The sequence below is a fragment of the Dicentrarchus labrax genome, unplaced genomic scaffold, assembly GCF_905237075.1.
Source record: "Dicentrarchus labrax unplaced genomic scaffold, dlabrax2021, whole genome shotgun sequence".
Lineage (NCBI taxonomy): Eukaryota > Metazoa > Chordata > Actinopteri > Moronidae > Dicentrarchus > Dicentrarchus labrax.
In genome coordinates this window covers 3,518,864-3,528,879 of record NW_026136714.1, presented here as the reverse complement: position 1 = coordinate 3,528,879, position 10,016 = coordinate 3,518,864, and the positions used below count along the sequence as shown (strand labels likewise).

Below are 10,016 nucleotides of genomic sequence, written 5' to 3'. Positions count from 1 at the left end.
TCTACTGTAATCTACTATACACTAACGTATACATACTATACTTAGAAACACTGTGACTGTGCAAAAACCCTATCTGAAACTGTGTTTTCTTTTTAAAACACAAATATCATCACTAAAATGCATTTATGCATGCTGTGTATATTGTATGTACTGTCATATCCACCTACCTCATGTACATAAAAATACATGCATATATTTCAGCATCCTTTGCACTCTGCACCACTGCATTGTTTTACTGTCTACAAATGTTATTGTTGTTGTTTGTCTGAGCCACATATAACTGGAGTCAAATTCTTTTTATGTGCCAGTAAAAGTGATTCTGATTATTCCGATTATAGTAGTTTTTGCTACTGTTCCCCAGTGGTTCTCAACCTGGGGTAAACTGGGGACAGTTTCAATTTCACTACTGTTTCACTGGCTAAAAGTTAACCCAATGAGAGAATGTATAGGAATTACTATTCTGTTCATAGGTTTCAAACTCTTCACTGTCAATCTGCTAATCTGTAGTATATTATGGAACTAAATCTTGTCAGATGGGGATCCCTGAAACTACATCTTCTGAAATACAGGGCCATGGCCTGGTGTGTATCAAGTTGGTGGTCTTTGACACCAAAAAGGTTGAGAACCACTGTCTGAAACTAGGTCTATTGGTAACCCCTCATAAAATTAGTGTGAGCAGCTCAACCAAAGGGTGATTTTTCCTTTTCAGATCTATCTATACATCTATATAAAAGTTAGGAATACAAGAAAGCAAACATGATGTTTTTTTTTATTGAAACAGTTTACTGATAAATGACAGATGGTTGTCATGAAACTTTCATGTTTAATCTCAAAAAATCATGGGCTAAAAAGTCATACATGGTACTTAACATTGAATAGCAAGAGAATCCATGCTTCAGAGCAGACACTCAATTCACAAAGAAATCAGGCAAAATGCCCTTTTGATTTCAATAAAAAATATTAAATCTTTTTTTCCACTCTATCCATCTTTACATGGTACAGGTTTGTTCACTTTTTAATAATATAAAAACGCTTAATACTGATTGTGAAACACTGGAATTAATTTACAAAACATAATAATAATTATTATAATATTAATAACAATAACAAACAATAATAACAATAACCATTAAATTTAAAAACAAAAAAATAGAATGGAGGAAATCAGTTGTAGCTGTTGCATCTTGGCCAACACAAACAGCTCCAAAGTTTTGGAGGAAAAAATACCAAATGGCATTTACATCTACCTGACACACAGTTACACACAAACACAGTATCAGGTCGTTGAGTATTTCTCATTGCCATTTACAGTGTTATGGGCACAAAGACAAGACACTCTAAAGCATTCATGTGCCTCTGCAGGATCACACTCACTGACCAATCAAATCCTTTTCACTGTCAGTCAAGCTTGGTGGACCAATAGTGGTCCTCAAAAAGTGCCCTACTCCTCCAGCACACAGGATAGTAAATGATAGATTAAGGTATAGGACCGTTTTAAATGTCTCAGCATTTAGAGGAAGGGAAAAATCTTCCAGGCGACAGGAACTTGTATCCATTGCCGGCAGGTAGTCGGATAGAACGAGGACCGGGGCTACTGCTAGTGGAAATAGTAGGTGACGGGGCCACTTTTCTGGGGTTGGAGCAGTGGTGTCCATTGGAAGAGTTCTTGCTGCCCCTGTCTAGTGACTGCAGCCCCAGCTCCCGCAGCTCCAGGCTGTCTTGTGTATCGTTAGGGGAGCAACGGCGTGGGGAGAGATTCAGAAGGCTCAGTACGTCCCTACTGGCAGAAGAAGGTGCGCCATGGACGGCTCTGACAGGACCCAGATGTTGCTGTTGCTGGGCTGCAGCATTAGCCCAAAACGTCTTCAGATTGTGGATAGCTTGGACTTTTTCATCAATGACCCCTCTTCTTAGTCGGTCCAAGTCTGGGGCATCAGCCGATGTAGAGCAGGCAGAGCCTGTAGACGAGTAGGACAGGGCAGGGGATGGAGCACTACCAGCCGGGGACTGGTGACCAGAACTGGGAGACACATTACTCGGGGAACGAGAGATATGGCCGCTGTATGGGGAGCTTGGGTACTTTAATTTGAACTGTGCATGGCTGTCCAGAGTGGGCGACGGATGGCTGCCCTCTTTTTGGGAAGACTCAGAGACTGCAGGGCTATTGTAGCCAGAGCTTATCTTCTGCAGTGAAGAGGAACGAGAGGGAGGTTTGGGACGTGGGGACGATTGAGCTCGGCCACTAGCACTGCTGTTAGGACGGCTGAACGCGCTTGTTTCAGAAGAGCGGAAGGCGCTGCTCCGTGCAGAGGTTCCTCCAGCTGTCCCACCTTCTGCCCCAGCCCGCTGAAGACTACCCACAGCTCGTAAATGGCTCTGAGTCTCCTCCAGAATCTTCTGTGCCAGCTCCTGAGGATCTAGAGGGACAGTTTTTTCTTCCTGAGACTTGACAGTACTGTCTGTCTCGGTACTGGATTGGTCAGATTCACCTGTATCTGAGCTGCTCACTTTACCCACCTTTTGGAATGGTGAGTTTGGGCTCGGCACCAGGCATGTTTTGACAGGAGATGTGGGGGTGCTGACACTGCCCCTTGATGATACAGATACAGTGTAGCCTCTCCCTGCTCCTGTGCTGGACCCACCAACCACCCCCCTGCCTCCACGGTGGTGGCGCTGGCTGTGGCCCGGTGGCAGAGGCAGAGAGTCACAGTGACTTCCCAGCGGCTCGCTGCTGATGATGGAAAAGCCCTCATACTCCTCCTCGTCCCCCCGGGCTCCTGCCACGGCAGCAGCTGCCCCATGGGGAGAGGAGCGACTACGGGGAACATGAGGGTGTTTGTGGATAGAGTAGTGTGCTGTTACCCCGCCGCGTTGCCGATGACTAAGAAAATCACAGTCCGACTTGGAAGCAAAGCTCATGGAGGAGGCTACAGAGCTCAGGCTATAGACAGAGATGGCATCTGATGCCTGATTGTCCAAGCAAGGAGGAGAGAAGGGGAGGCTTGAGTATCCCATGGGCAGGGGGTTGGACACAGACTGGGCTGAAGCTAAAGACTCAAGGGAAGACGAGCTGTCCAAGCTGAGACGCTTGGGCAGTTCTGTGGAGTCTGAAGAAGGAGAAGGAAAGAAAAAAATGTGACACCTGATAAAAACAACTAAATGTACATTCAGGATGATTCCAATGTACAGTCAAGTGGCTGAAAATACAAAAAAGAACAGTAATGATGAAATTAATGAGCAAATAATTATACTTACCAAACAGCGCCAGCAGAGATTGGAGAGCAAAGTGCAAGGTGCGGCGGTTGGCTAGCTTGCCTGTCTTCAGCACCACTTCTTCCTGGCCGACCTCACACAAGTCAAATCCTGCACACACACAAAATTTTACAATGTTTTTCTGACTCCACAGGGACACGTGGATGGATGGTGGGCAGGAAATTAGAAGGGACAGGGACCAACAGTTTTCCTAGGTAACACTTGACTCACCAAGAGCAGCCAGAAATTCATGGCATCCTGGCAGTCTCCATAGCTGCACACTAATGGACACCTGAATAGGCAAGAGGGAGAAATCCTGTTCTTTCTCCCCTGTCTGGAGTTGGACTAGCACCTGGTGGAGCTGGAGAAGAAGAAGGAGAAGACAGATAGGGGAAAGAGGCAGTGCTTAGGAATACGTACAAGAATACAATAAACTGGTGAATTCTACTGGAAATGTGATTCATTCATATTAAATTATGCGATCAAACAATTTCTATCAAGAACTAAAATCATCCAAGATCTAATAATTCCTTTTCATCTATTTAAGACCCCTAATATAATGGCAACCACATGTTATTGTGGATGAAAATATTTACTGGAGTAGGTATGTGAGTGAATGTTTGAGCCCTATGCATGAGCATACGCAGGACAACAGAACATCGGCAGGGAAGCGGAGCCGAAAGGGTTTCTGCTTTGTGGCGGTTTACACGTGCCCTAGGAGCACACTTGCCTGTTTTGTTTGAGGATTACTTGGCTTGGAACAGAGACACCTTTGTCAACTTGACGTAACTATGCAGGAAATAGAAACATGCCTCGTCTCCTCATGTCACTCTTCATGATTATGAGAGGTTTGTTTTTACATCATAGCCTTATCCCTTCTACCGCCCTGAAATATTCCTCTGACCTGTAATGAACCAGCATTGTAAATCCTTAAATACTCCAAATCCCTAAGATCTGACTGCAGGAACTAGCAATGGAAAATTTAAGAACAGTAAGTGTTTGCTCAGCTATACTTCATGCATGCAAATGCTAATCAGCATGAAAACAACAAAACTGATGATTGTCATGCAGCTTCTAAAGGAGGCGGTGTTTTAGAAAGTTCAGCAGGACAGAAAGTGGAGAGTGGAAGAACAGGGTGGAATAGGATGGAGTGCAGGTAGGTGAAGGCACACTTACCATTGCCACCATATTTTTAACAGCCTTCAGACCGCACGTTAGGGGGAGGGGAGAGAGAATAGGCTTTTAATTGCATGCATACAGGCCATTCACAAAGGGTACAAGGGTTCAGGTCAACAAGAAGGATTACAGCAACATGTAACAGAAGTATTTAATATAGTATAGAGTTTGAGGCAATCAGCATACATAGAATAGGTTGAGCATATTTCATGTCCTGTGCATCGGGACCAGTATTTGAAGTATGAGGTAACAAAAATGCCCCAAAGTAACTGGATAGTCTTTCACTCTGTAGGCATGTGATAGCCACATTACACGTAAACAGGGATAAACCACGGTGGCGTGAGATTAATTCCCTAGCGTCACGAGCTTGGGTGCAAGAGGACAACAGGACTTGAATTTAAGACTTTGTTCTTGAAGGAACACTAGTTAGGCTTTAATGCAGCATTTCAATGCAGATTAAGCTGCAGCTTGAGTTGCCAGTGCGTTAGCTTGTATCCAGCCGTGACGTAACTATGTTATGCAATGATATGTCCCTGATATTCTCTCCTTGCGAGAACGTCATGGTACAAAGCCGTCTGAAAGTTTCAGAGAAAGTGGGAGGAACTGCCTCGATAGTTCTTAACGCTAAATAAGAGCAATGGTATTTGTCATCTGAGCCAAAGACCAATGCATATATGGCACATCAGATTTAAAAATCCAGCAGCATCTGTTCAGAGATGCAGGGACCTACCCGGTTGATGAGCTGCTCTCCTGCCTCTGAAGCTGTGATGAGCTTGCACAAAGCCTGGAGAGCTGGCGGCGGCAGACCTGAGGGATGTGATCAAAGGAAGTTCCTTATTATTCATACACAGGGCACGTTCTTTATATCCCAAACAAAGAAGCACTATGACTAAAAAAATACATGGCCAAAAACCCAGAGAAGCACTGGGCAGATTCTGAGTCGTGTATAAAACTAGGATGTAGAGCTGGTCACAGGTGCATACCTAGTAGTGATTGTAAAGTGGTGCTGCACTGCTGGAGCCTGTCTCCTGGATCAGCGGTGGGAAAGAAGACAGCAGCAGGGATACCAGGGCCCGCAGAGTCAAGACGGAAGCCCACAGCTGTCAGCAGGGCCTGCCAGCCAGGGACGCCCCCCACCTTGTTCTCCACACTTTGTTGGGATGTGTACATGGAGTTACGCTGGCCGTTCTGTATCCTCTGAAGAGACTTCTCCACCTGCAACGACCAGCAAAGTGCAGCGTCAGTATTTCTGTGTGTCTTTGGTTGGGACATTTTGCATAGTAAGCAAGTCCTTGTGTCTCACCAGGTGCAGTAAAACTCTCAGCGCATCACGTGCTCGATCTGGATACTGTAGAATCTCTGCCAAAGCTTGGCCAATGAGGGAAGATGGGCTGTTAAGCTTGACATCATTGCCGATCAGCATGTATCCTGGACAGAAAAATGCAACAGAAAGAGCTCCATTACAAGGTCATTTTTTATTATGGGAATGTAAAATGAACACGTAAGTGAATAACATCTCTAACCTGCCCAGTTGGAGGGGTGCGAGTACTGCTTGCTGCTCTGGACAGTCTTCATGGCATCTGCCAGTGCTGCACTAGCCTTGGTCCCATTAAGTAGGGCAGTGTAGAAGGCATGGACAAAAACTTTGGAGGCTGCAACAGGGACAGGCCACAAGGACACGAGAGCACACTGAGCCCCAGCAGCCAGGAAGGCCCTGGTCAATCCCACGACACCATCTGCTGTCACTTTGCTGCTGGACTCCTGGTACGACCTATAGCCAGTGACACACAAACGTATAATTGAATTAAGAGGCTACAAAATATTTAATGGCCTAACATTTCAAGCATTATTCGCTTTTATTATCTTTCTAGGTTGTGCTATCCCGTTCTTCCATTTAAAATTTCTTTTATAGTACTCTATTGTATATAATGGCTTTCATGCCTGTAAAGCAATCCTTAATCCACATCTACAATGTCATTAACTTCTTCCTAGTTTTTGACATAAAATAACCTAATTACTGCTTAATGATCATGAAAAATAAAATAAAATATCAGGACCACTATTTAATAATCACCCGCTTAACCAGCCAACCTACCCCAACACCACCAGCTTGACAGGCAACCTCAGATCCAATATATCAGCAGCTGTGAGCAGGAACTCCTGGAGGGGCGGACTGTCACAGATGCTCTCCACGTCACTGCTGTCATCCTGCATGTGGAGCGACTCTGGGATGGTGTAGCCGCTTCCAATGGAGCCCTTCCTGCCTCGACCACTGCTACCTCTCCTCCCCCCCGCACCTCTCCCCACTGTTCCAACCCCCACACTGGCACTTGCCCCACCGGGCACGCTCTCAGGGTTTGGGGTAAGCACCAGAGCTGCCAACTTCCAGGAAATGTGGGTGGCAAAGTGGGCACACTCAGCCTGCGTGAGGGCACTCATCACCCTTTCCTTGGTGGCAGCAGAGCCAGCCAGGGGTTGGCAGCCTAGCAGCTCAGCCACCATTAGAGCCTCCTCCTCTGCAGAGGGCATGGGTCCCCACAGCCAGCGGTCCATCACAGGTGAGGGCAGTCTAGGGTTCCCCACCACCGCTGCCATTGAGACACCACCGCATGGAGCTGGTCCAGGGCGCCGGGAGTGAGCCTAGGAGCACAATGAATGTTAGTTTCATACAGCAGTTCAGTAATTTGTTAAAAATAACCTCATAGACGCCATACAAGTCCTAATTAGCTTTTCTAGAAGTTCATTAAATGTCAGTCATCGGAATAAGAAAATCAACCTTTGCATTGGATCCAAGGCCCTGGATGGAGGGAACAGCGATGAGGCTGAAGCGTTCATACAGGTATTCATTAGACGAGCTTCCTTTTAGCAGGGCAAAGGGGATGAGGTATAGTTCTCCCTCCAGCACCATCACCAGTTGTCTGTGTCTGCCAACAGGCCCACTGGAGTGCATCAAACCCTGTCAGACAAAAGGATTAGAATGAAAATGCACAAAAACAAAATAACATAACTATTGTTGTGCTTTAGATTTCTATTTCTCACAGCTGCCTTTTCAGTTATGCCCTTCTCTCTACCACACAACTACTGTACACCAATAAGCAGGCAATGACCCATAAAGGCAGTACTCACCCCCTCCATAGGTGCAATGAGCAAATCATAAAGTGCCCGCAGTGGAGGCTTTCCGAGGTTGCTGGAGCGACGAGGCAGAGAAGAGTTACCATCTTTGGCAGGTGACATGGTGTTACTGAACAGGCTGGTCATACTCTGGCAACTCCTGCACAAACACAACACAAAATAATGCTGTTTTCATTTTGTACATCATACTTTTATGCTGCAGAGCCATGACAGTTTCAGGCAGCTTGCTGGCACTTCATCCATTTACACTAACCTCAAAATGACATGCACTGACAGTAACTCTCATTTTCTTATAACAAAATGAACTTTCTTCCTCCAGATTTACAGATATTCAAGCTATCATAATTAGAAGGCCATGCTTCAGTACCCATGAGTGTCCTTGGGTCATTGCCAATATCAGGTAAAATCTGACTCTGTATAATAATTAAAGTATGCATTGGGGAAAAAATGTATAACAATGTGATAATCCTCCATATAAACTGCAATCTCATGTATCAAACTATCCTGCTGCATTGAACTATCTTTGCAGATGTGCTGGGAATGTGGCTGACGAGCTCCATGTCTAACTTGAAGCATAGTGTTACATCAGATATGGCTTTAGCAAGACGCAAACTCAGCCACTATAGTTTCTGGGAGATGTGTGTGGTAGCAGTACAAAGCTGCAGCAGAAAAGAGTGATCCAAGGCTCTCAATCACAGACGCCCATTTTTCTTTTTCATATCACATCTAAGTCACATTGAGTAAGAGGCGGATAAAGGCGGGCCAAACTGGATCTCCATTCTGATGTGTTGTAATCCCTCAGCGAACACACATATATAATTTCACATGAAAAGAGGCAATACTACTGGGAATATTATGCTAATATGTAAAGCTCCACTAGATGGCAGTAATACACTGTGGTAATATGGAGCTTGCAGAAACATAAAGCAGAATGAATGCCGGAATCACCAGGAGAGCGTGGCTCATCCCATCTTTACAGGGACCTACTCTACATACAATGATGATCAAAAGATGAGATGGTCTTTAATGCACTGCCCGTGACTATTCTGTAGTACTTTCTGAGACTGTCCAACAACAGAAATAAGGAAACAGCCTTGTGTGTTTGAGGCATGTCTGCTGTGTGACGGGAGTGACAGCTCCGGCACAGACATACTGAGAACTGTGCTAATGGTAGCCATGGGGTTAGAAGCCTTTGGTGCTGTAGGCACACAGGACCGAGCTTTACGGTCACACTTGTCACTACTCTCCATCTGTTCCACCAGCCAGAGTTTCTTCCGGGCCCCAGCCAACAGACATCTATCCTGCCCTTCTGGTAGCCCCAGGCCACTGGCTTCCCTCCAGCCTCCCAACACTCTGTCTCTCTCCCAGGCCTTGGCATGAGCCTCCATGGGAAAGCAAACAATCGTTTGTTAGCCTGACAGGAAGAATGAGAGAGTAGCCAGGGATAAGCCAAGTGAAGGTGAGTGTCAAGTGTAGAGGGAAGCAGTGGAAAGAAAAGACTAAAAGCAGTGAGGCTGAGGGTGAAGACTGCATTCACTGGTTGTCTAGTTTGGGCTGAAGTTGAAAGACACACCTTTAAGTGTGATCTGAGAAGTAATACAAAGGTAGACAAGTTGGCCTTTATAACACACTTAAGCTTTTCATACTGACCTCATTTCTAGTAATAATGGAAATTATTGTCTCAGCCAGTGGCCACTCAGCTCCTTCGATGCAGGCGTACTGTTCTACTAGTGTTAACTGCCTTTTACAGTCAACTTCATCGAGATCCTCAAACAATCTCATTATGCTATCATCATGCATAAAAATGTATTCAATTACACACTGGGGGGATTAGACACGAGTAGCTTTCTTTATCACCTTCCCATAGTAATCCTTCCAAGCTCCCTGGTGAAGATTAGATCTCAGTGTTAAAATAGGGCAATCGATGATAATACCAAATGAAGATGTCACACCAAGAAGCACAGATCTTCTAATGCTGCGTATATTGTTCTTTGCCTATTTTGATTTATACGCCATTCAATTAGAGTTTATTATATTTCTGAGTAATTGTGGAAATACTTAAGTCTTCATACCATTAATAACCTAAATCTTAACATGTTAGGGGAAAATGATAGGGGGAAGTGAAGTCAAAGAAAGCCTTTGAAAAGCACATACATGTACATTATATTCATTTCTCCATTTTCTTTTGCTTTAACATTTTGATAGACGATAGGCTCCTAAGCACGAGGAGCTTTATAATTCAGAGTTTTTTGAGGCCCAAAAGAATGAGCGGATTATTACCGGCAGCCCATTAAAGGAGCTTAATGAGCACCGAGACTCAATTAAAGCTGGAATTACCCTCTCATCAAAGAGCAGCTCAACTGTGGACGAGGACAGGGAAATATGACCCAGACACACGCACACACATCTGCACACACATACACACATTCTATTGGTATATATTACCAATCAGCACA

At 45.0% G+C, this 10,016-nt stretch overlaps 1 protein-coding gene across 3 annotated transcripts in view; it reads right to left on the bottom strand.

The window, feature by feature from the left end:
- Positions 1-752: 752 nt before the first annotated feature.
- LOC127376114 (tetratricopeptide repeat protein 28-like) overlaps positions 753-10,016 on the bottom strand; it is a 164,074-nt gene continuing 154,810 nt past the window's right edge. For 2 of the 3 annotated variants that reach the window (XM_051422708.1, XM_051422711.1), the window contains 11 exons: positions 7,555-7,699; positions 7,205-7,384; positions 6,524-7,068; positions 5,952-6,199; positions 5,732-5,856; positions 5,412-5,643; positions 5,159-5,235; positions 4,429-4,452; positions 3,484-3,613; positions 3,256-3,363; positions 753-3,107 (listed from right to left, as the gene is read on the bottom strand). In XM_051422708.1, coding sequence (XP_051278668.1) covers positions 1,504-3,107; positions 3,256-3,363; positions 3,484-3,613; positions 4,429-4,452; positions 5,159-5,235; positions 5,412-5,643; positions 5,732-5,856; positions 5,952-6,199; positions 6,524-7,068; positions 7,205-7,384; positions 7,555-7,699 — 3,418 coding nt within the window. In that variant the 3' untranslated portion in view covers positions 753-1,503. The remainder of the gene's footprint in view (positions 3,108-3,255; positions 3,364-3,483; positions 3,614-4,428; positions 4,453-5,158; positions 5,236-5,411; positions 5,644-5,731; positions 5,857-5,951; positions 6,200-6,523; positions 7,069-7,204; positions 7,385-7,554; positions 7,700-10,016) is intronic. The other variant, XM_051422709.1, reaches the window with a different exon arrangement.